Source organism: Myxine glutinosa, chromosome 3, assembly GCF_964187855.1.
Source record: "Myxine glutinosa chromosome 3, kmMyxGlut1.1, whole genome shotgun sequence".
In the NCBI taxonomy this organism is placed as follows: Eukaryota; Metazoa; Chordata; class Myxini; order Myxiniformes; family Myxinidae; genus Myxine; species Myxine glutinosa.
In genome coordinates this window covers 57,591,569-57,617,676 of record NC_136263.1, presented here as the reverse complement: position 1 = coordinate 57,617,676, position 26,108 = coordinate 57,591,569, and the positions used below count along the sequence as shown (strand labels likewise).

At 45.1% G+C, this 26,108-nt stretch overlaps 1 protein-coding gene across 1 annotated transcript in view; it reads left to right on the top strand.

The window, feature by feature from the left end:
- Window positions 1–22,945, top strand: part of LOC137423501 (single-minded homolog 2) — a 169,788-nt gene extending 146,843 nt beyond the window's left edge. Inside the window, exons 9-12 of the mRNA XM_068110743.2 lie at window positions 2,843–3,008; window positions 5,413–5,519; window positions 8,450–8,694; window positions 20,791–22,945. Coding sequence (XP_067966844.1) covers window positions 2,843–3,008; window positions 5,413–5,519; window positions 8,450–8,694; window positions 20,791–21,506 — 1,234 coding nt within the window. The 3' untranslated portion in view covers window positions 21,507–22,945. The remainder of the gene's footprint in view (window positions 1–2,842; window positions 3,009–5,412; window positions 5,520–8,449; window positions 8,695–20,790) is intronic.
- Window positions 22,946–26,108: the final 3,163 nt, after the last annotated feature.

Here is a 26,108-nt window from a genome sequence, read left to right as displayed (position 1 = left end):
GGTGTGGACTGGTGTCGTCACTCGGTCAACCCTACCAGGTGGGACAGGCAGGTTACCTCTTCCCTGAAGGTTGTTATTGATGAGCCTGGGTTTTTACCAACAATACTACAGCGAAATGGTCATTCTTCTGAGACTGGCTCAGTTTCCAAAAGTGCAGTCTCTAAATTCCTTCATCCAGCTGCCGTCAGTCAGAATTGAGTTGAACCCATGACATCTGGGATTCCAGTCCAGCGTCTTCACGGCTGTACCCCGTTAATTATTTTTGTGAAACTTCTTCAAGTTTAAGGTTTCCACCTTACACAGTCAGTACAATTGGTGCCATATATACAGGTTTGCGTCTTTCCAATATGTTAGCTAAATTTGTGGTTTTAGGATGGATCACGCTGAAGCTATTTGGGACATGTAAAAACATTTGGGATTCTTCTCTTTTTTTTTTAAAAGACATTTGGCTTACAGCAGGCCCGTTTCGTTTTACCAGCACCTGGTACTCTTCTTGGCTTTTGCAAGCATGTTTATTCCCATGAAAATTCCACTTGGAAACCAGCAGATTGAATTACAAACAGAAATCGAGAGTTCATCGAACACCTTACCCTGCGCAGTCTTGTGAAAGAAAGACGTGGGCGGGGTCTAGGAGTGGCCAATTTGATTGGCCGTGATGATGTAAAATGCTGTACCGTGAAATGGGGTGAATAAGGACAGCAAGGTGAATAGGGACACAAACTGAAAAAAAAAGTTCGGAAACTTTTTTCGCTGAAAATTGATAACCATACGGATTTGTTGATATTTGGGTTGAAAGTGTTCTCTTGTTTTTTTAAAACGCAACTTATAGTCCCTATTAACCCCATATATGCGTTAAATAGGAATAAATAGGATTTTTATGGCTGTCCCTATTCACCCCGTTTTACGGGTGAATAGGGACAGTCACTAATACAAAAAAATAATAATCAAGAAATAGGGACAGTTTGGAGAAACTTTTTATCCCATATTTTTTTTCATTGGCACCGTGGTTTATATTATGGGTGCATATTATGTGCATCCATCTGAGCTATCAATTTAGCAATAAGTTGGAAACTCAGGATTGTTTCTTGATTATTATTTTTTTGTATTAGTGACTGTCCCTATTCACCCGTAAAACGGGGTGAATAGGGACAGCCATAAAAATCCTATTTATTCCTATTTAACCCATATATGGGGTTAATAGGGACTATAAGTTGCTTTTAAAAAAACAAGAGAACACTTTCAACCCAAATATCAACAAATCAGTATGGTTATCAATTTTCAGCGAAAAAAGTTTCCAAACTTTTTTTCAGTTTGTGTCCCTATTCACCTTGCTGTCCCTATTCACCCCATTTTACGGTAATATTTTGTCCAAGTATTGCTAAACAGAAATGGTTTTAATAGTGCCAAAAGCCGACTTGTGTTCCACAGTGTTGAGGTATATAATTTAATTGATATAAAGGATTGAAAATACAGAGAGACTTGGACAAACAATGGGTTTGGACAAGATGGATACAGAAGGAAACTTCTCTCCCCTCTGGCCCTCCTCCCCGCCCCCCCACTCTCCCCCATCCTCAATGTATCTCCCCCTATCCTCCCTCTATCTCTCCCTCTCCTCTTCTCCCCTCTCTTCTATTTCTCCCCACTCCTCTCTCTCCCACGTCTCTCCCATCCCGTCTCCCTCCCCCCCCCTCATCTCCCCTCTCTTTCACACTCCCTGGCTCTCTTCCTCTCCCCCAACCTCCCCTCTCTTTCCCTCCCGTCCCTCGTCCCCTCCCCCTCTTTCTCCCCTCTTCCCCTTTCTCTCCTCTCCCCTCTCTTCCCTGACTCTCCTCTCCCTCCCCCTCTCTCCCTGACTCTCCTCACCCCCCCTCTCTCCCTGACTCTCATCTCCCTCCCAACCTCTCTTTTCACCACCCTACTCCTCTCTCTCTCCCCTCCCATCTCCCCTCCCGTCTCCCCTCCCGTCTCCCCTCTCTCTCCCACACTCCCTGCTCTCTTCCCCAACCTCCCCTCTCTTTCCCTCCCCTCCCTCGTCCCCTCCCCCTCTTTCTCCCCTCCCCCCTCTCTTCCCCTCGTCTCTCTCCCCGACTCTCCTCTCCCTCCACCTCCCCTCTCTCTCCCCCTCCCCTCTCTCCCCCTTCCTCTTTTTATATATCCGTGATCTATCCTTTTTAAATGTTGAGCATACTTCTATCACTGAGCGTCAGTGCCACCAAAGTAGCTTCCTGAGAAAGATTATACTCGGTGGTTTGCTATTGCCTTCCCAGCAGTAGTACGAGCAATAAGTTGTAATTTGGCCATGGTACCAGCAATAGCTCACCTATACTCTTCAGGAAGGATACCGTGGAGAACATTAATGTCCACAAACTAATGTCAGTAGATGGGAAGCCAAATTTAGCGTTTAGCGGAGGGATGGCACACGCATTGGTGAATCACCCTGTCTGTGAAACACCGGGATGACAGTTTCTTGCTGGGCCAAGATTCAAACCCAGGCTAGACAGCTTAGAGGTGAGTGTGTGTACCGAGGTCTCCATCTTGTGTATCCATCTTGTCAGCCGAGGTCGTGATGTTAATAAACAGTGATTCCATGTCGTATTTATACATTTAAAATGTAACACGTTTGGTATCATGCATTACCTTTGGTTGAATGTTGAGCTTTGCCTGCGTGTGGAGCTTTTGAAAAGCAGAAGTGGCCACCTGTAACTGGAGCCAACTGAACGCACAAACACACGGACAGACACCGCACTTCTCATTATGTAATAAATGAGAACTTGACACGACTCAACCGATTTTACTTGAAATCTGCAAATGTGAATATCAATCTTTTTCTGCTATGCCACAGCAACATAGAATACAAGCAGCTCCAGCTATCGCTAGATCAAATCACGGCCCGAAAAAGTCTCCCGGAGCTCGTGAGTACAACGGGCGGAGTGTCGGAGCCTCGAAGAGCCAACAAACCTCGTGTGCATAGGGCACGGAACAGGGCACGCCTCTCACCGTATCCACATGTACGTACATCTACCAGGCGTTTAGCTACATACACACGTCCATATGTACCATACCAGCAGATGCACTCCATAGTCTTATATATTGTGCACTCACAATGCAGATATCGAACGCAGATATCGCAGATATGATGCCAGAATGCAGATATCGCAGATATGATGCCAGAACGCAGATATCGCAGACATGATGCCAGAACGCAGATATCGAAGCCAGAAGGCTCAGAACTTCCACGCTGTTACATTGTCCTTTTGAGTTGTTGTCCTCTCAATCTCATTCTCTGCAATCTTTACCTGTGTCCACGCATTGTCCTTTTGAGTTGTTGTCCTCTCAGTCTCAATCTCCGCAATCTTTACATGTGTCCACGCATTGCCCTTTTGAATTGTTGTCCTCTCAATCTCAATCTCCGCAATCTTTACCTGTGTCCATGCATTGTCCTTTTAAGTTGTTGTCCTCTCAATCTCAATCTCCGCAATCTTTACCTGTGTCCATGCATTGTCCTTTTAAGTTGTCCTCTCAATTTCAATCTCCGCAATCTTTACCTGTGTCCACGCATTGCCCTTTTGAATTGTTGTCCTCTCAATCTCAATCTCCGCAATCTTTACCTGTGTCCACGCATTGTCCTTTTGAGTTGTTGTCCTCTCAATCTTAAATCTCCGCAATCTTTACCTGTGTCCACGCATTGTCCTTTTGAGTTGTTGTCCTCTCATTCTCAATCTCCGCAATCTTTACCTGTGTCTATGCATTGTCCTTTTGTGTTTTTGTCCTCTCAATCTCAATCTCCACAATCTTTACCCGTGTCCACGCATTGTCCTTTTGAATTGTTGTCCTCTCAATCTCAATCTCCGCAATCTTTACCTGTGTCCATGCATTGTCCTTTTGAGTTGTTGTCCTCTCAATCTCAATCTCCACAATCTTTACCTGTGTCCACGCATTGTCCTTTTGAGTTGTTGTCCTCTCCATCTCAATCTCCGCAATCTTTACCTGTGTCCACGCATTGTCCTTTTGAGTTGTTGTCCTTTTAATCTCAATCTATGCAATCTTTACCTTTGTGCACGCATTGTCCGTTTTGAGTTGTTGTCCTCTCAATCTCAATCTCCGCAAACTTGTCCACGCATTGTCCTTTTGAGTTGTCCTCTCAATCTCGATCTCCACAATCTTTACCTGTGTCCACGCATTGTCCTTTTGAGTTGTTGTCCTCTCAATCTCAATCTCCGCAATCTTTACCCGTGTCCACGCATTGTCCTTTTGAGTTGTTGTCCTCTCAATCTCAATCTCTGCAATCATTACCTGTGTCCACGCATTGTCCTTTTGAGTTGCTGTTCTCTCAATCTCAATCTCCGCAGTCTTTACCTGTGTCCACGCATTGTCCTTTTGAGGTTTTGTCCTCTTAATCTCAATCTCCGCAATCTTTACCCGTGTCCACGCATTGTCCTTTTGAGTTGTTGTCCTCTCAATCTCAATCTCCGCTATCTTTACCTGTGTCTACGCATTGTCCTTTTGAGTTGTTGTCCTCTCAATCTCAATCTCCGCAGTCTTTACCTGTGTCCACGCATTTTCCTTTTGAGTTTTTGTCCTCTTAATCGCAATCTCCGCAATCTTTACCCGTGTCCACGCATTGTCCTTTTGAGTTGTTGTCCTCTCAATCTCAATCTCCGCTATCTTTGCCTGTGTCTACGCATTGTCCTTTTGACTTGTTGTCCTCTCAATCTCAATCTCCGCAATCTTTACCTGTGTCCTCCCCCTGTATGCGTACATTTCCTCTCCACAATGCACAGGCATTTTTGTTCAGGTTTCCCTGTCGCATTATCTAGTTGTACTTCATCCATCCATCATTTCCGCTCTCTCATGACTCCCTTTATTTATTTCACTCGCATGTATCTTGTTGATTAATTTGCACCATTTAACTATCCCCTTTGTTTTTTCTCCCCGAAAATGCCTTTATTTCCTGTCGTTTCGCAATTTATTGTCAAACAGGATAGCCTGGAGCTAATGGACATGCCGTTGAGCCATCTATCCTGGGGTCGATTGTTGACTTGAATTTAAACTGTTCGACCTGCGCTTCACAGGAGGAATGTTGCCGAAAAAGCATGCCCTATCCCCTGGATGGACGTTAGGGCAGGTGTCCGGTCTGCCAGCATCAGTTGGTGGGTGTCAAACATCCCACGGTGTCTTTCGATGAAGAGTAGGCGAGTAGTTGCCGGCACCTTAGCCAAATTACAAATTCCTGCCCTGTCTGCCACTAGCAAGGCAACGGCAAACCGCAGAGTGTGTATTTATTGTGATGATTTTGCTTCAAGCATCACCTGGCCCTGCGTGTAGAGTATGGTATGAGACGAAATTAAATTATTTAATTTATATCCTCCTCTTCCTCTCTTTCTTTATAAACCTCCTCATGTTCACCTGTAGGGACCTCTTTTTGAACGTGATCATACCTGGGAGGAAGATCCGAGCACGAACTCGTCTCCTCCACATTGTGTCTTCTCTGCTGGGCATGGATTTCCCCTCTCGCATGGGTAACGCGCCCTGTCTTATGCTTCATCAACCCATCATTTTTTATACTGTACAAGCGATATTATTTATGGAAGATGTGCAAAAATTCAAGTTTTGTGCATTCTGATTAGCTAGCCGAGTTCCATCGGAGTGTTTTATTCAAGGGTCAGTAGTTCCCATGGCCATGGCTCCTTTGAACCATCAAAAGTAACCATTGGCAAAGCTAGAATAAATCAACAGTAGTGTGAAACATCCAAATACCTTGTTAAATACACTTGTATTTATTTAAATAGGGCAGTAAAAAAAATTGGTTATCTTGTCATTCCCTCGACACTAATGTGACATTTGACATTCCTGTGGAAAAAAAGGTTTTCCCCCTTTATGGAGCTGCTTTGATATGTACAATGCTCCTTAGAGTAAAATAAAGTTCCACTCCATATTTATTCAGAGGTTTTATTACCCCCACACTTACATTAAAAAACGCGGCATTGTCGGGGGTGTGGACATATTGAAATTGACTCTGTCTGTCATTGTCCATCTGTCCATCACGCTATCTCCTCCTAAGGAGTTGTACAGAAATTCACCAGATTTGGTCGTTGTGATCACAACATGGCAAGAAGGTCTGTGCGAGAGCAGTATCATTTTGACTCCACCTCCTCAGGCCCTGGGTTGGGGTCACAAGGTCAAAAAGCAAAAAATGCAATTACGTGAACATTTTAAAGCATATTTTAATCAAACTTGAATGTGCAATGAACATTGGGAGAGGCATGAAATGTCTCACGATTTCTTTGGGATTTGACCCCTGGTTTATTAGGGTCATAGGGCTCAAAACAGAAAAAGAAAATTAACTCAAATTTTTGTCCCCCGTCGCACCGCGGAGCGAAAGGGGGACTATGGCTTTCCCCTCCGTCCATGTGTGCGTCCGCCCGTCCGTGCGTGTGTGCGTGCGTGCGTGCGTTGAACCTTGTGAGCGGAATATCTTGAAAAATAAATGAACTACTAACTTCTAATCCGGTGTGTGGGTGTATCTACGCATAAGGAAGAACGCTATTGAAAATTGGGTCGCCACGTCAAAATCCAAGATGGCCGCCGCCATGTATGTCTGAACCTTGTGAGCGGAATATCTTGAAAAATAACCGAAGTACCAACTTCTAATCTGGTGTGTGGGTGTATCTAGGCATAAGGAAGAACGCTATTGAAAATTGGATCGCCACGTCAAAATCCAAGATGTCCGCCACCATATATGTCTGAACCTTGTGAGCGGCATATCTTGAAAAATAAACGAACTACTAACTTCTAATCTGGTTTGTGGGTGTGTCTCCAACCCACTCGCAAATATTATCGACTCTTCCATGTTTCCTGCGTCTTCCACTTTGTCAACTCACATCACTTCACCGACAGTGGACCTAGGCGTAACGCTTGTTATATTGGGGCATTATTGGTCGAACCCTTTGCTATCTTTGAACTTTGCTGTACGTGAGAAGAGTAAGGATTTTGTGACGACGTGCCATAGTCTTCGCTCCAGTTAGTTTTGCTCGGTTCACTTTGTCGACTTTCCAATGAGCATTTGCTCGCCCATCCAATGTAAAACGAGGTGATTAAAAAGCTGTTTCATCAGTGCCGAGGACGATGAGAATGCACTTTCCCAAATTATTTTTACTAGCAACGATACCCGCCCTATGGGCGGGGCTTCAATTGGGCAGCCCAAATTCAAAGGAAAAACATCAGAAATTGAAGGCTTTTTTTAGTTTAAACGATTCATATAAACATCCGTTGAATCATATCACACGCAAATCATCAAAATCTAAACTACATGGCGCTCATTTTGAAAAAAGATTGAATTCTGCAAAACGGAAGCGGCCGCTACACGTCTTTCTCAGTCGCACGTTTATGTGTGAAGAGTGCGCACCGAATCTGTAACACGGAAGCGGCTGCTTCACCTGTTTCTCAGTCGTTTTGCACACGCTGCCGTGTTACTTCGGAGCCGCACGTTTATAGAGGAAGAGTTCGTCAGGAGTCGATCTACTCTCTCCTGGTACGTAGAATTTCAACAAAAGCCACATCACTGTTCATATCGGTAAATATTATTCCATCGTGTTTGGAAAAATTGGAAAAACAATATAGCCTATTTTACTCCCAGGGTTCCCAGAAATACCATCCAAAATATCGTTGCGATCGGTTGAGCCGTTTTTGCGGTTTTTTTTGCGGATCAGTTTCGGATTTTGCAGATCGGATTTTTTTTACGGATCGGTTAAGGAACGGACAGACGGACATTTGGTGAATTATAGTAATATATTCTTCAAATAAATAAATTAATCAGACTCTGTTGTAGTTGCAAACACATTCCAACCAATTGATATCCATTTTTGTATAGGCCTACAGCAGGCTTCCTAGTGTAATGGATAGAGTGTCTGCTTTAAGTCTGGCTTGGCAGTTCAAACCCCGGCTAAGTCAAACCGAAGACTTTAAAGTGGTGTGCGCTGCTTCCTTGCTTGACCTTCAGCATTTTAAAAGGATTTAGCAAAATAATATGCTTAAACTGGAGGACCCACCTGCCAGCATTAGCCTTTGATGGACGCTAAAGTTCCCTCGGCGTATCCTGAGAAGAGTAGGCGAGTGATCGCCGGCACCCTGAACAGATTCCAAGTTTCTTGCACTGATTGACTGATGCGAAGGCAACGGCAAACCACCGACCATAACCCTTACGGAGAGACCGCCTTGGCAGCACTGATGAAATTACTTCTGAATCATGACAATATTGTTACGGCCATTATCTTGGTTTCATTAGTGTTGTTTACTATTGCACCTGTTCCTCCTGATATACCTCAGGTTTCTTTCTTCCTGTATGCCTCTTCTTTTTTTTGCCCCTGTGTGTCTTCCTGTCTGTCTTCCTGTCTCTTTGCCACACTCACCCCAACCCACTTTGTCCACCCAAACTGTCCTGGCCCAACAGGGAGGCCCCAACGTATGAAGACGCACATTTCTCGTCCACCAGCGAGCCCAGCTTCCCAGCGTGCTCTCCGTACGAGACTCCAAACTCACGTTTCCCACTCCCTGTGGCCCCCACTCCCGAGGGCGATTGCCGGTGGCACCTCGCAAGGCCCGCACTCTTTCCGAGTCTGCAGGCCAGTTGCGAGCAGCGCCATGGCCTGGGGACTGTGCTTGCAACGCCCCCCCAAAGCTTCCAGCTGGCTGCGGGTTAGTGCACTGCCTTTACACATGTACATGTACATGGACACCTTGGGCTATTTAACTTGCACGTGCGACTTGCATAGGAATGAAAAAAAACCGACTTGATGTCTCTGGCAGATGATGTGTCCCTTAATACAACACCCAACACCCTTCTTGCTTTTCACCGTAATATGAGCAGCAGAAGAGTGTGTAATGAGATTCAGATATATGGCAAAAAAGATAGACTACAGTATTTTGGACATTTATATAATATGTAAAACAATCTGGCTTGTTCTGAGCATGACGAGCCATATTTTAGCAGCTTGAAGACAAACAATTATTGCACGAGGGACGAGGATAATATGAGACGCTGTACCTGTGCATGAATTATAACGAGACAATGGACAAACCACTTCCACATGGAAACCTGGGATCCCAGCTTCCTGAGCTAAGTGCTTAGATGGGAACGCCAAGTGGACCAACCCGATAAGACTCTAAGGCCTATATAGAGGCGGACATGCCCTGTATGCAAGCCGCAAGTAGCGGAACAGTTTTTGTCTGTTAAACCATCCTACAGGCAGTATATAATAACATGCAAAATGGTTTTCGGTATTAAATGATTACCACCTGCAGACCCTTTTAAATTGGAACATCTGTCCCATCGATCTCCTAAGGTGGGTAGCCGGAGGTGGAACGAAGCCTTCCGATACTCCCAGGCCCTAAAATATCTATCTTAATCTTGTAGGTGTGTGTTTCGAGGACTAAGTTGCAATTGTTTTCAAGCTTAAGCAAAGGAATCTTTCCAGGCGTTCCACTTTGTAGCATCTTCAATTCCAAGGGCTCTTTTAAGGATTGTCACTGAACCCCAAAACCACTTCAGCTCTTTATGATTATAGTTTGCACGAAAGTCGTTGGGTATAGATACCTCAATTTATCAATGGCGTCCTTTTTATCTCTGACCGTTATCGTTAAGGACCCATCTGCCAGCATTAGTCGTTGTTGGACGTTAAACATCCCACGGTGTCTTTCATGAAGAGTAATCGAGTTATCCGAGTGTGGTTCCTGCCTGCTTTGGCAGCTCCTGCACTATAAACAAATGCACCTGTTCCCACGTTGTTTACAAGTCACATCTGAATGGCCGTCTTCGGTTACAAGGAGCAAGCGTGACGAGTGTTTTGCATCCTGGAAGAAGGTGACTGTCTTTTTCTATTTCGATCGCGCAGAACCTGAACTTGTCCAATTGATTCAGTCCTCCCGTTCTCTTAAAGCCTTTCGTGAAGTGTCCTTGATCTTGGGCATTTATTACGAGTCATTCTCCATCCCAATTCAGCTGCCCTCTTATTGGCCATTACAGTGAGCCTTTCTTATCCATCCTCAATCTCTCTGCTCTTTTGGCATTCTTCAATTTTTGACATTCGTTATTCTGTTTTTTGTTTTTTTTCTACGTCTTTGCAGTTGTTTCGCCTGTATTCCATGCCATCATTTTTCAGGTGTTGCATTTTCTAATCGTAATTGTTCTTCGAAATTTCCAGCAACTTCAGCTAAGGATGCAGTTTCAGGTATGCTCTCTTTATGCTCATGTACAAATTATATTCGATGACCTGTTGAGATTTCACCCACAAAACCAATCCTCCAGTTGTTGTTCAGTGCACCTAATTAAATCTATGGGTTAAGATAGCCATATAAAGTTTTCGATCATTCTTGTAAATGTCTCTTTCTCAATGTCTCCATTGTGCTGGTGTTTTAAGAACACTAGAAAATTACCTTTTGGGTGACTGCATCAACCCCCTACAGACATACACACATACCGTTACATTTTTTCTGTGAGCAAACTTACACATGCAATTCCGACAACTCAACAAAAAAGCCTGAGCCTCCACCTCCCAACTCTGTGCCACTTTTGCTCTCCCTGCCATCTTCCCACCCCAAGTCCTCACGCTTCCCTTCCAAACCCTAAGGCATCGATCACCTCCCCACACTCAACCCTTCAAAACCCCTCATGCCCCCCTCCCACCGATAGTCTTCAAACCCTCCCCTTCCAAAGTTGTCCCATCTTTACTCTCACCCTCTTCCTGCTCATACTAGCAAACGGGCATTCCCACGTCGAAACAGCAGAATATGTAACGCATTTCTGCACCCCTATCATGCTTTCAACGACTTCACAGATAACCATCACAATTTTAAGAGAAAACAGTCGGAAATGAGTCGAACTACATTCAAAGTACACAATAAACAAGCTAAATAAGTGAATAAATAACATGTCCTCCAGCACGAGACATTGCCGGGGTGCCTTCCATGCCACTGTGCAGCGCATGAGTTGGAATTGGGAGGGAGCGGTGTACAATAATTGATTGATTAATTGTGTAATTAAAATAAATTAATAATAATTGTAAAGTAATTAATTCATTAATCAATTGGCTAGTAGCATACCTAAACCACCACAGTTTCATCCCAATCTGTACCTTTTTGAAAATTCAAGTAATTAATCAAATAATTAATAAAACAAAAATATCCTTTATGGCCAAATCACTTGGTCATTGTCGTGTCCAAATATCAGGTTCCTCACTCAAAAGGTGCCTAAGATATTGCCCAGATGAGAAAGAAAATAAATAAGTACTTATTAATCGATAATAATTAAGTAATTAATCAATTAATTAGTTAATCAAAAAAAAAAATACTGCTTTTGCCAAAGCACTTCTTTTTTTTTCTTTTCTTTTTCTTTTTTTTTTTGTATACAAGATCGAGGCTCGTGAAAGAGCGAACATTAATCACACAGAAAGACAAACAGACACACAAAACAAATAACATCGGGAGCGGTAGACAAGATGGGGAGAGAGGGGGAAGGACACAAACACAACATTTGAACGGTCAGAGAGCACTTGTTCACTATTGTGCCCAAATTTCAGCTTCCTAGCTCAAAGGATGGTTGAGATATTTCCCGGACAAACAAGAAAACAAACTGAGTGAAAACTGAGTACTCCCTTTAGGTGTGCGTCATCGCCGGGTGCCGAAGGCCTTTCGGTGTCTGGCGATGACTTAATGCAGTGCCTGGAGATGGAATAGGGGGTGGCGTTGTATAATAATAACAAACCTGCATAACCTCTGCAGTAAAAGTGCTGCTTGAGAGAAAAGGTAATTGTAAAGGTTTCTATGGGGTTCTAAAAGGTAATTATAGAGGGTTCTAAAGGATTCCTAAATTGACGGCCTTAGTTTAGAAATTGTGGGTGGAGTCAGGCAAACTGTCCAACCAATGGGTGGAACTCACTCGCATGCATGGACGGCTCCTTTTATAGTATAGATCCTGTGAACACCCCTTGCCCTGCCTGCTCCTAACATGCTCATCAAGTCTAAATTGCATTTCATTATCATTTAGAGTTTTGTTTACCAGTTTGTTTGTTTTTTTGCACAAAGTTTTAGATCATTCTTGTAAACATGTGGCTTTTGTATATGCAGGTATGGAGGCTCACGGAAGAGTAAAAAAACGGGGGTTAATGGATCTACATATGAGGGAGAAAAGGGAAAACAGTAGGATAACAACAAACATTGAACCACAACACGAGGAGAGGAATTGCAGGAGAAAGGTTGGAACTAGGTCTCAGTGGTCATCAGTTGTGGAAATGGGAGAGACCGTAGGTAGCAGTAGGTAATATTTTAAATCCTGTTGGGAAAGGCTCCAGATAATTGACTCAGGAAGATCATTCCACAAGCAAGATAAGTGGGTACAAATGAATGGAGATGAGCATTGAGTTTAGACTTGGAGAGGGTGACAACGAAAGGATTTCTTACAGAACGCATGTCACTTGGAGGGGTTGGGGCTGGGACTGTGCATAAAGGCAAGAGGGCAGGTGGAGTTTGTCCATATTAGAGCCAGTAAAATAAACCAAGGCCACCAACCTGCCAATTGTGAGCAAGAAGCAGACCAGCTTCCTGACGTGAGATTCCAATGACATTGAGGGCCTTGTATTCCAGGGCTTCATTGGGGAGAGGGGTGGGTGGGGGGAGGGGGGGTGAGGTTTGGAAGTAGCAGCACCAGTCCACAGGAAGGAGCCATTTTCCATGATGCTAAGGAGGGAGGCTCTGTCTACTGTTATACGCTGAGGATTCCAGAAGGACTTTGCACTACAAGTAATTTCCAGGTGATTGCTGCCTTTGGAGGCCAGCTTTGAGACATGATCTTCCCAGGAGAGGTTATAACTGATAGTGAGGCCCAGCAGAGAAAATACACTCCATGACCAAAAGTATGTGGACACCTGAACATCACACATCTCAATCCAAAATCATGGGCATTAATATGGAGTTTTTCCCCCCTTTGCTGCTATAACAGCCTCCACTCTTCTGGGGATTTGTTTGTGAAATAAATGTTAGCTCTTTCACGAGCCTCGATTCAGTATACAAAAAAAAGGCTTTCCACTAGATGTTGGAACATTGCTGCGGGGATTTGCTTCCATTCAGCCACAACAGCATTAGTTATGTCGGGCACTGATGTTGGGCGATTAAGCCTGGCTCACAGTTGATGTTCCAATTCATCCCAAAGGTGTTCGATAGGGTTGAGGTCAGGGCTCTGTGCAGGCCAGTCAAGTTCATCCACACCGATCTCAACAAACCATTTCTGTATGGAGCTTGCTTTGCGCATCGGGCATTGCCATGCTGAAACAGGAAAGGGCCTTCCCCAAACTGTTGCCACAAAAGTGGAAGCACACAATCGTCTAGAATGTCAAAGTATGCTGTAGCGTTAAGATTTCCCTTCACTGGAACTAAAGGGCCCAGCCCGAACCATGAAAAACAGCCCCACACCATTATTCCTCCTCCACCAAACTTTACAGTTGCCACTGTGCATTCGGGCAGGTAGCGTTCTCTTGGCATCCGCCAAACCCAGATTCGTCCGTCGGACTGCCAGATGGTGAAGCATGATTCATCACTTCAGAGAACGTGTTTCCACTGCTCCAGAGTCCAATGGCGGCGAGCTTTACACCACTCCAGCTGACGCTTGGCATTGCACATGGTGATCTTAGGCTTGTGTGCAGCTGCTCAGCCATGGGAACCCATTTCATGAGGCTCCCGACGAACAGTTGTTGTGCTGATGTTGCTTCCAGAGGCAGTTTGGAACTTGGGTAGTGAGTGTTGCAACCGAAGACAGACTATTTTTACGCTCTACGCACTTCAGCACCTGGCAGTCCCGTTCTGTGACCTTGTGTGGCCTACCATTTAGCGGTTGAGCTGTTGTTGCTCCTAGATGTTTCCACTTCACAATAACAGCACTTATAGTTGACCTGGGCAGCTCTAGCAGGGCAGAAATTTGACGAACTGACTTGTTGGAAAGGTGGCATCCTATGACGGTGCCACGTTGAAAGGCACTGAGCTCTTCAGTACAGCCCATTCCACTGCCAATGTTTGTCAATGGAGATTGCATGGCTGTGTGCTTGATTATATATACCTGTCAGCAATGGGTGTGGCTGAAACAGCCGAATCCACTAATTATAAGGGGTGTCCGCATACTTTTGGTCATGTAGTGTACCTCTCCCAGAGGACTACTACAAAAATATATTACTGCATTTCCCTTCCTGTCTTTATGGAGGGAAAAAGTGGAAAATCAGTCTTTCCTGTACTCAAAGATGTGTTCCAGGTAAATGACCAATTCATCGTCTCCAGATCAGAGGAATGCTTTCACAGCCTTCTTGGCAGAAGGGTGTGGAACTCTTCTGCAAAGAGCGAGGTCTAAGTGATACAATGGATCTTCCAGTAACAAAAACCTGTCATTGATGTGTATCAAGAACATGAATACAGTAGTGCCAGAATGCCTCTAGAGATAAAACATGCAACAAATTCCATCCAAAGCAACCCACTGCTTACGAGCATATGGGAAATGCGATATTCCATCTCAAAGAGAACTCTGGATATCATAAACAGACAATTTGTAAGTCAGACCAGGGTGCCAGACAAAATCGCAAAATCGAATGCATGGGAGATGTCCAGAGAGGTAGCCCTCAATCTCTGGTTTGAGTTAAGAACATATTTCCAATGCTGACATAGCAGAAACAGCATGTCCAAGGTGGAAATACCTGGGAGGAATCCAAACTGATCGTCAGAGATTAGAGTTAGCCAGGGAAGGAGATGAGGGACTCTGGGATATCTTGTAAAATAACATTTTGTTTAACAGACAACATATGGAGATGAGGCAGTAACCTGTAGGGAGAGATCCATGACATTGGATCGTTAGCCTCTGATGTTAGTGGACCAGATGGAGAGGGTTGGGGGTTGCATGGCTAGATATGAGAAGGGTGGTAGAGGGAGTTGTAGTGGAGCAAGGCAGAAGGAGAGGATTTGGACAGAAATTGTGGGGTTACGGGCAGGGGAGGTGGGAGCGTGGGTTGAGGAGTTTGGTAAACGTAGATACGTAGTTTGGTAAAACCTACTGGAGATAAAAGCTGTAGAGGCTTGCATGCGGGGTGTGGAGGATAGATGGTTTGCATTGATGGGAAGGACAGACGCGTGGTCCTGCAATGCGGCCACGCACTACTTTTGAGGAGAAAAGTAGGATTATTGAATGCTAAGAGGAAAGAAACACTGTACTTACAGTTGTCTGCAAAAGTATTCACCCCCACCAATAATGTCACATTTATGTGAATTACGACTTGTGTTGAAACAATTTTTCCAAATGAATTTTTTTTTATTCCTAACTGAAGAGATCAAACTAAACACTGTTATAGTTGAAGGAGGTTACATGCCAGGAATACCTGCTAAAAACATGTACAAATCAAAATTCACTGGTTGCAAAAGTATTCTGCCCTTAGTTCAGTACTTCATGGAAACACCTTTTGTAGCAAGGACTGCGGTGAGTGCTTTTGGGCAGTAGGTCTCTACCAGCTTTGCACAGTGAGATGGTGAGATCTTTACCCATTCATTACGTGAAAATTGCTCTAGTTCTGTCAAGTTTGATGTGGATCGTCGATGCACTCCAATCTGGTTTTCGGGTTTGTTATGGCTTGTATGAGGAGGGGGGTAAGGGTACGAATACACAGCAAAGGATTCACCATAACTTGGTTGAGGAGACCGCATGACCTCGGTCACTTGCATGAAATAATGGAAGAAGAGAGAATTGAGGAGAGGAAAGCATTGAAAGGTTGATTAAAAATATATGAGAAGGAATGAATAATGAGGAAAGCTTTTGAGAGAAAAGTAGGAATTGAAAGATGGAGACGAGGAGGAGGGGAGGGGAAAGAAAAGCAGATGGCAAGAGAAGCCAGACATTTTGAAAGAGAATCGTCATGTATTTTGGGTTTTTAAAAATATATATTTATTTGATAGAGGTAAGACACTAACTAAATAGATAGAATGGTAAGAGGAAAAAAAAAAGTTGTAGGTATTGGAAGTGGGGAGGAACCAATAACGTGTAACTCGAACGATTAACACTCCAGAAATGCATGAAGATGTAAAGGGTTACAACACAATAGACGTTTGCAATAGCTAAACCAACAGCTGTGCGGTGAAGGACAAGGGCAGGGAGCAGAGTTGGAGTCCGAGGAAACCAAAGGAGGAACAAATCAATACCGTTTCGACATTGTGAAAACATGAACCGGTAACAAAAACATGTACAAAGACGTCCGGCATCAATGAACTCCCAAGGACTCGGTTAACATGGTAATGTTTGACATTTGTAAAATTGACAGATACAGCAGGTGGACGCTTAATAATCCTACCCGGAAAACCTACTGTAGTAGTTTTTGCTGAGCGCCACAAATCCGCATCTGCAGATCGTAGAACTAGAAATGGAAGACTGTGTTTAGAGCTGGATTCAATAATATGCACATCCTTGGTTGTTGATCGTTTTACATGAGGGGTTCAAAGATAAGCAGAAGAGTAGAGGGGATGCATCATCTCCAAAGAAAATGTATCATTTTATTTTAACATCCCGTACTTGAATTGTTACTTCCGAGTGACTGTGTTATCAAGGCTGTGTGTGCTCCATCGTTTCGTTTTTGATTCGATCAAGCCAATTGTATTTGGTCCATTTTGTACAGTTCCATGAATTGTATGACCCATGAGTGTGGGATGTGCATATCTAATGTCTTCTTGTGGTCTATCCATGCTGTTGGCAGTTTGCTGCGTCTTGTTACCTCCGCCAACGAGGGTGGACGGAGGTTATGTTTTCACCACTGTTTATGTTTGTTTGTCTGTTAGCAGGATATCCTAAAGGTTTCGGACAAAACTTGGTGGACAGGTTGTGTGTGACGAGAGTGAATTGGTTAGATTTTGGTTATGGTCCGGATCCCGATCCGGGTTAAGCTCCGGGATATAAAATGTAAACTGTTCAGCATGGCGGAGATATACGCTTTACCGAGTGTTGTTCTAGTTGTTTTGCGTTTTTTGAGTAGCCTATGGCTTTTTTGAGCAAAAGATGATCCTTAGTTCTGTAGTAAGTTTCTTCTTCATCCTTTTTACCTCTGCCACCGAAGCTGAGGTTATGTTTTCACCCCTGTCTGTCTGTCTGTTTGCCTGTCAGTCTGTGTGTCTGTGAACAGGATATCTCAAAGTTGTAGACGGATTTGGACAAAATTCGGTGGACAGGTTGTGTATGTTACACGGCCGAAATGATTCGATTTTGGTGAAGATCCGGATCCGGATACTAGAATTTTTAAAGTGATTCTTCACCATTGAGGGATAGGACCAAAAGCTATATTTAGCAGGATATCTCAAAAAGGTGTGGACGGAGTTGGACGAAATGTGGTGCACAGGTTGGGTGTGTGACAAGGAAGATCGATCGATTTAATTTTTGTGAAGATCCGGATCTGATAGAACGCCTCGTCCAAAAGCAAGAACACGTAATGAACACGTACGTTTAAATGACACTCGTAATATGTTCCATGGGGAACACGTGCTTCCAGACAGAGGAATAAAGTGATTCTTGTGTAAAATGTATTTCATTCTCATTCACCCTTTTATTCCCTCCGCCACTGAAGGTGGGTGTACGTTATGGCCCAGTTCCATAAAGCATCCTTGAGGAAAAATTTGAGGATATCCTTAAATTTTCCCTTCAGGACATCCTTGAACATGAACCTTTGAGTTTCCAGAAGGTGCTCTTCATGGAAACTGGTCACAAAGAGGGCGATTATCGCCACGCGACGCAGGAGACTGATACTTACATAATTTTCACTCTTTCTTGACATCCAGAATATTTTGTTTGTTGTTTCCCACTCGTATTTCACTTTTATAATTTCACACTTTCACCATTCCTCGTAAAGTTTCCAAACATTTACTGCACACTAACACATTTACAAAAAAATGCTCATGGGATGAGAATCAAATGAATTTTATACAAGATTCACTTTATTCCTCTTCCATCTGGAAGCACGGATTCCCCATGCAACATATAACAAGTTCACGTGTTCATCAAGTGTTCCTGACACATTCATTACACGTTCTTGCTTTTGGATGAGATGTCCAATCTCTAATATGATTGGTTGCCTAGCATGGCAACGACTCCTAAGGATTTCCTTAACCTTAAGGAAATCCTTAGCTAAGGAAAAAATGCACCTTAAGGTAAATCTTTCCTGAACCCTTAAAGCACCTCGGACCACAATCATGATCGATACTTGTATGCAAATGAGTTTAACCTGACCTCAAACCAAAGAACGAATCATGACCTTTCTTACAACGTATTGTTGCGGATCTCAAGCTTGACGACGTACTGAGGGGGGGTTAAGCCCTGCTCCCCCTCGAGCTCCGAGTCCACGAGGCCGCCACCCACACTACACTCGTGGTGGACGGATTGCTAAGCAATTCCAGCCGCCGAGCCCACAGCTACGCGTGGAAGGGTTAACGGTCACGACCCGAGTACCTTCGACACACGCAGCCGTGAGAACAGGGACTGAACCTCGCACGAGTCACGCTGGTATTTAACGCCGGAGCGGTTTGTGCATCGCGTAACTCGTGCCGTTAATCACTATTTAACCCGATCGAGCGGTTTTAATTCGTGCAATGCTAGGCCAATGGTGAAAGGACGATGATGGCCAGGTTGGAAACAAACCACAGGATTTATTACAATATTCACAGGAAAAGGACACAGCGAAGAATCTTAACGGCCTTACCTACATTCCCAGACAAGGGCCCTCAGATTCGTTCGGGGAAGGGAAGGAAGAGGGGAATGCGCCCAAAGCGCGGCCGCTCATGCAGTTTGCCTGGACGGGCTCATTTGGCGGATACCCCCAAGGATCGCTCCAACCCCAGGACACTACAGTCGGGGATGTTCGCGGCAGGGGCGTTGATCACAGTCGTGCACGTAGCAGGAATCCGAGGAGCCTATCTCAAGGTCAGCGAGGCAGAGCGCACGTATATTCAGGGAGTCCAGGCAGAGAGAGCGACGGGGCAGAGAGAGAGTGCAGAGTCCGAGCCAGAGAATCCAGAGAGAGAGCGGGGGTTCCGGCCGGGTTTTATAGCCCCCCCGGAGCCCCACTCGAATGTTCCACGGGCCTCCATTGGCCGCCTGGGGTCACGTGTCGTGACAGCCCCTTATTGGTCAACCTCGGCCACTCCCTTCAGCATCCATTGGCTGCTCACCGGCCACGCCCTCCAGCTCCTCCCTCGGGCCTGCAAGGCCTGTCCTATTCCCATGACAAGGCACTTTAGGCTTCAATGAGGCCTACCATTACTCTACCTGCCTCAACGCATACTAACACTGGGAAGGAGACTATACTTCACATTTAATAAGAAATAACTAACTAAGCGAGGCTACATGTTGTGGTGTAACTAACTATGGGGGGGTTGCCTTTATTTACAAAACCGCAACAGTATAATACCCGGGTAACTTATGAAAGCTTGTTTGTAATTGGTAGGGAAAAGCCTATGACAAAAAAGCATTTCTGCTCCACTAATGCAACCTTCACATACACGGATTATTCTTACGAGTCCTTACGGATCGCCAACTCGTAGTCAATCACAAGCATCCGTAAATAACTCGCTGGTATCCGTAGATAACTCGTCACAACTCGCAACAACTTTTGACATGTCAAAAATCATCTTCCGTTATTTACGGATGCTTGCGATTGACTACGAGTTGGCGATCCGTAAGGACTCGTAAGAATAATCCGTGTATGTGAAGGCACCCTAACCAGTAAATCCAGCACTTTATGGGTTACGGATGAGGGAATTTTTTCCAACGAGGCCATTGTTCTACCAGTCTCTGGCGTCGCGCTGCGATAAACGTCGTCTTCGTGACCAATTTCCATGAAGAGCGCCTTTTGGAAACCCAAAGGTTTGGGTTTAAGGACGGGGAATATTCGTATATGCAACCATCCTCAACTTAATCATGTCCTTTAGGGAAAATTTAAAGAAATACTTAAGTACATCCTCAAATCTTTTCTTAAGCATGCTTCATGCAACCGGGCCAAGGGCTTTTGTAAAATCTGACTATTTAAAAATGTTTTTCTAGATTATTATTATTAAGCATTCCTCTGTTTTGTTTCGTCCGTTGTAGGCTTCGCACTATTCTGACTTCCTGTCTTCTTTAGATCCTCATAACTTGTTTTGCTTAGTGGGATGCATTTCATTCCTGATATTTATCACTTAGCTTCAAACCACACATGGACCCACTTGCATGATGTACCAATTTATTTTTGGGTTAATAAGAATTTAAACATTTCTGTACTCCAGAGGATGAAAAAAAAACACCAATGCTTTTAATGCTCGCTTCTCCCGTCTGTGGAACCTCCTTCCAGACGCGGTGCTCTCTCAATCTTCCCTCCATGGTTTCAAGCAGGCAGTGTACCGCCACCTCTTGTCATGCTCCAACCTCACCCATGATCTTCATTAACCCTGCCTAACCCTACCATCTTGCTTCCTAGTTTCAGTGTTTCGTTCCCCTCCTACCTTTCCTCCTATCCTGCTCGTTCATTTCCTTGATGTTTTGTCTGACTGTCACGTCTACCTTGCTCTTCCATGAGCCTTGCCTCTGAAAAGAAAAAAAGAATGTTTGTTTGTGGTGAAATATTTAACATGTTCAATCTGTACAAGGATTTGCTTTTATGCGTTTATAGGACAACTTTTCACAATGTGAAAAGATCATGGTCACATTTGTTGCTATCTTTCAATGCTACTGTGCCAATATCTGTGCCGTGTGCCTGCACGCAGGCGGTGCAGGAGGAGGGCTGTGGCACGGGCAAACAGGAGCCGTTGGCACAGGACTCGCCTTGCAGCCTCAAGCACCTGAAGACTTCTCTGTGGAGACGTTTCACGTGAGCCGGCCCATGGATGCCACGGGCGAGCCGAGCCGTATCGAGAGCCTCATCCACGTGACGCAGCAACTGATAAAGGCCGAGGAGCGATGTGCACCACCCACACGGAAAATGCACGAGATGAGCAAAGCACGCGGTGGGTCCGCCAAGTTCACGAACGAGCGCACTTCATTTGCAGCCCGTTCTCGGCGTGAACAACCTCCGAACGACTTCAAACGGTCTCCAGAACGCCACTGTCGCTATGGAAGCCTTGGACTGCAGGTTGGAACAGCAGCTGCTGCAGGAAAGGGCTCGCCAGGGACTCCACAAGATTTGAAGGCCTGTGGCTTGCTCACTTTTGACTCTATTGAGGTAGACAGAGCATCTTCTTCTTCTCCGGAATACCCACTGCGGTACACTTCACAAGGATCCCCTGAGGCAGGTTCTCCTTGCACATACACTGGTTATGCGCTGCGCCATGGATGCTACGGTATCGAGAGCAAGGCCTACACACACCACCTAGGCTTTGGTGGGAGGACTTGCGTCGAAGCAGGAACACATGCCATGCGTTGTCCCTCAGAACCGGGACACCTGTCCAATGGCACCTCGGTCATCATCATGAATGGGAGGTGACCTCAGCAGTGTGCACGATCTCTCACACAATAAAAACTCTCATCTGACAGTAAAATATAAAATAAAAATAAAAATGGAAAAACTGGTCGTTCCCTGCAATGCAAAGCACCAGAGTATGGCCGACGCACCAGGGGCTGACATCCCAGCGATGTTTCCCTTGCTCCCAGAACGCAAGTCGTGAGTGTGAAGATGCTTCATTGTGCGACGGATTGGATTTTTATTTTGCCATTTTGCACACCACGCTGGAACATTTTAGAAGATTCCTTTTCCCTTTCTTACTTCCCCAATCTCAAAAACGTTGCGTTCAACAGCCGAGGTCGGAGAGGTGGGAAAATGGCATCGAGGTCAATGGAGGGACACCATGTAGTGGAAACGACTCGCTATGAGTAAGAATTCTCCGGTGGAATCCAATATGCTCGTCAGATGGTTCACTTCCTGCAGAGGCAAACTTTAATGAGTGGCCGGCTCTCGAACTTCCGAATCGAGTCAGGACTGGGATGACTTTTACATCACCATGTCCATAGAAACAACAGTCTCGGTTTTTCTTCTCCATCCTTTTGAACAAGGATAACAAGTGTTGCCCCCCCCCCGCCCCCCCCCCTAGAACCTTCTACCACTTCCCCCACCATATTGTATTGTACTATATGGAAATCTTCTACAAATGCTGCTCAACATGAAGTGCTTTTTGCTGGAATTCATCCATGGAGCAGCTCTTCCTCCCCATGTCACCCTTCATTTCATCTTCCCCTGTGCACTTCCACAGTCGGATGTCTCCAAACATCCTGCGTGTTCTGTTCTGACAGGACGTTACGGTTTGATACCCGATGGTTTGCTGTAAAGTTTGAGCTGGAAGCTCTGGGCAGAGTGAAATGTAATATACGCGCGCGGAAGTTTTGAACGCTTTGCGGTTTTCATTTTGCTCCTGTAAAGTCTGCAATGCAATTCTTGCCATTTGACATTTCCCTTTTGCATACCTCGAATAACCAGACAAACACCATACGCCTGATCATTACGGATCTCCATACGTGGACGGGGTGTGAACATTTCCAAACATATGTACGCACATTCTGTGCGTCTGCTCCAGACGTATTGCATACTCGCGACCGCCTTGGAGGGACGCCGACCCAGCAAACTTTCGTCTATCGGCTTATGTAACATTTTCCAGGTTTGTCATTTTTTGGGGTAGATTATTGGCACTCATGTCTAAACACATCTAGAAATTTCACTGATTAAGAAAAAGATGTGGCAGTTTTTCCATTAACATTTAGAGCCTACATTTTGAATTTCAAAATGGCTGCCACCGAACCTCAATTTCTCAAAAAAATATTTGCCAATTAACTATACTATTCATTCAAATGTCATACAATATTTATTCCATCTTATCTAAACTCATATATAGGGGTCAACAATTCATTGGAAACAAAATGAGAGCACTAGAAATACTCTAAATTAGCAAAAATCAAAGATGGCCACCAAATTTCAGACTTTTTTTTTTTACGTAAAATGCCATAACATTTGAACCAATGGACATAGGAAGATGTTTTTGGTGTCTAACCATATGTTTTGGCATATGAGGATTTCAATAATAACATATTTATGATTCGAACACTCTTCACCAATCCTCCAAAACATTTAATAGAAATAATGTAGAACATGTAATTCAATATAAATTTATTTGGGCGGTTATAGAACTTGAAGATGGATAAAAAAAATTAAAGGTACATGTATGAATCAGGAGTGTCAATGTTACGGATTAAATGTTCCTATGAATGGCCCTAAATGTTAATGGTAAAACTGGCACCCATTTTTTTCTTAATCAGTGATGTTTCCAGGTGTGTTTTAACATGAATGCCAAGAATCTACCCAAAATTTTCCTTTTTTTACATAAGCCCACAGACTACTAGCACGGCATATCCTGATGATCACCTTTTGGGACGCCGACCCAGCAAGCTAGCACCGCACATCCTGATGATCACCTTTTGGGACGCCGACCCAGCAAGCTAGCACCGCACATCCTGATGATCACCTTTTGGGACGCCGACCCAGCAAGCTAGCACCGCACATCCTGATGATCACCTTTTGGGACACCGACCCAGCAAGGTAGCACCGCACATCCTGATGATCACCTTTTGGGACGCCGACCCAGCAAGCTAGCACCGCACATCCTGATGATCACCTTTTGGGACGCCGACCCAGCAAGCTAGCACCGCACATCCTGATGATCATCTTTTGGGACGCCGACCCAGCAAGCCAGCACCGCACATCCTGATGATCACCTTTTGGGATGCCGACCCAGCAAGCCAGCACCGCACATCCTGATGATCACCTTTTGGGACGCCGACCCAGCAAGCCAGCACCGCACATCCTGATGATCACCTTTTGGGACGCCGACCCAGCAAGCGAGCACTGCACATCCTGATGATCACCTTTTGGGACGCCGACCCAGCAAGCGAGCACTGCACATCCTGATGATCACCTTTTGGGATGCCGACCCAGCAAGCTAGCACGGCACATCCTGATGATCACCTTTTGGGACGCCGCCCCAGCAAGCTAGCACGGCACATCCTGATGATCACCTTTTGGGACGCCGCCCCAGCAAGCTAGCACGGCACATCCTGATGATCACCTTTTGGGACGCCGCCCCAGCAAGCTAGCACCGCACATCCTGATGATCACCTTTTGGGACGCCGACCCAGCAAGCTAGCGCACCGCACATCCTTATGATCACCTTTTGGGACGCCGACCCAGCAAGCTAGCACCGTACATCCTGATGATCACCTTTTGGGACGCCGACCCAGCAAGCGAGCACCGCACATCCTGATGATCACCTTTTGGGACGCCGACCCAGCAAGCTAGCACCGCACATCCTGATGATCACCTTTTGGGACGCCGACCCAGCAAGCTAGCACCACACATCCTGATGATCACCTTTTGGGACGCCGACCCAGCAAGCGAGCACCGCACATCCTCATGATCACCTTTTGGGACGCCGACCCAGCAAGCTAGCACCGCACATCCTCATGATCACCTTTTGGGACGCCGACCCAGCAAGCTAGCACCGCACATCCTGATGATCACCTTTTTCACTGTACCTTATTTCTGTCCACTTGCCGTATTTTTGTACAGTTCTAGGTGGTCTCTCCCCTGTCCTCCCCCCTCTTATAAGGAGCTTGGGTGTTATTATTTATGTTTTCCCTAAATGGGGCAATCTCAAATGCTTTAAGGTATTTATCAGGAAATCTTGTGAGTTCTGTATAATAAAGCGTCTGATGCTGTTTCCTCTAAATGAACTTGCGTTGGATGTGCTCCTCCTTCAGTGTGACCATCAATGGGCATGTGATGCATCCTCCGGGTCCATCGTCAAAAACTCCCAGCCACCGTTTTAGTCTGCGTTAGGTGATGCGACTCTCCTCGTGGACAATCCTGACATCCAGCTGGTCGCCTGTAAGCCCAGGCCACCCAGGCCGTGACCTCTCAGGCTGCAGTCATCGCATGGCCGAGCCCTAGCAGAGTCAGAACCCACATATTCACCCGACCTCGCATGATTGTCAGAACGACACGAAAACCCCGTCACCCGTCACATGAGTGGAAGTCCCAAAGCCGCAAAGACAAAGGGCCGCACCGTGGCAGCCGGTCCACCATGTGATGCCTATTAAGCGTGTTTTTGATGCTGTGATTAAGCGCCGCCGCCCTGCGCACTGACAATCATCTTCGCCATATTGCGACTCGTGCAATAACACCACGTGACGCGTTAATTAGTGCCCTGCCAAAATATGAGCGCCATAATTAAACTCACATTCCCACTGTTTGCGTCCCGTCCAGAGTCTTTTTGATTGACACCGGATTGTTTTAGGTTCAGTTTCACATGTTCCGGGATCGGGGTTTGGGTTTTAGGGTCAGGGAGGTGCATTGCTGAACTATACACAGTATTAATTTGTAGGTGCGTGCATAAGCCCTTTAATTTTGCGCTTATGATCACATGAAAGGTGTATTATTTCTTCACTGAGGAAAGAGCAGCCGTTTTAGAGGTTTCCAAATGCAACAACATATAAGTGGTGTCCACACTAACTGTTTAAAGCATCAGTCTTTGGCACGTGCTTCTCTCTGTTCACATGTTGCTCGCGGGTATATACTTTCATGTTTACCATACTTTCATGACCACTGTGTGTGCACATGTGCTAATGTAGGGTTGAGGCCTGCGATTACAGTGCTTTCAGAAAGTATTCACACCCCTTGACTTTTTTCACATTTTGTTGTTACGACAGCCTGAATTTAAAATGGATTCAATTGAGATTTTTTTTTGTCATTAATCTACACATAATACCACATAATATCAAAGTGGAATTTTTACGGCGTAGCCCATTAGGCGAAGCCGTCGAGAACAGTGTTTTTTCGTCCGTATGCATGTCCCCTCAAACATATACCAATCAGAGGTGAGGATCTGGTCACATGACAGGGTGATGTGATTACGTCTGATGCCATTATGGCGGTGCTGCGGCTGACTCTCCACACACCGCCATTTTGATTTATATGCCGTTCATGCCGAACATATCGTCGAACCTGTCATATATCGCAATCACCATGCTCTACATTTACGTCTTT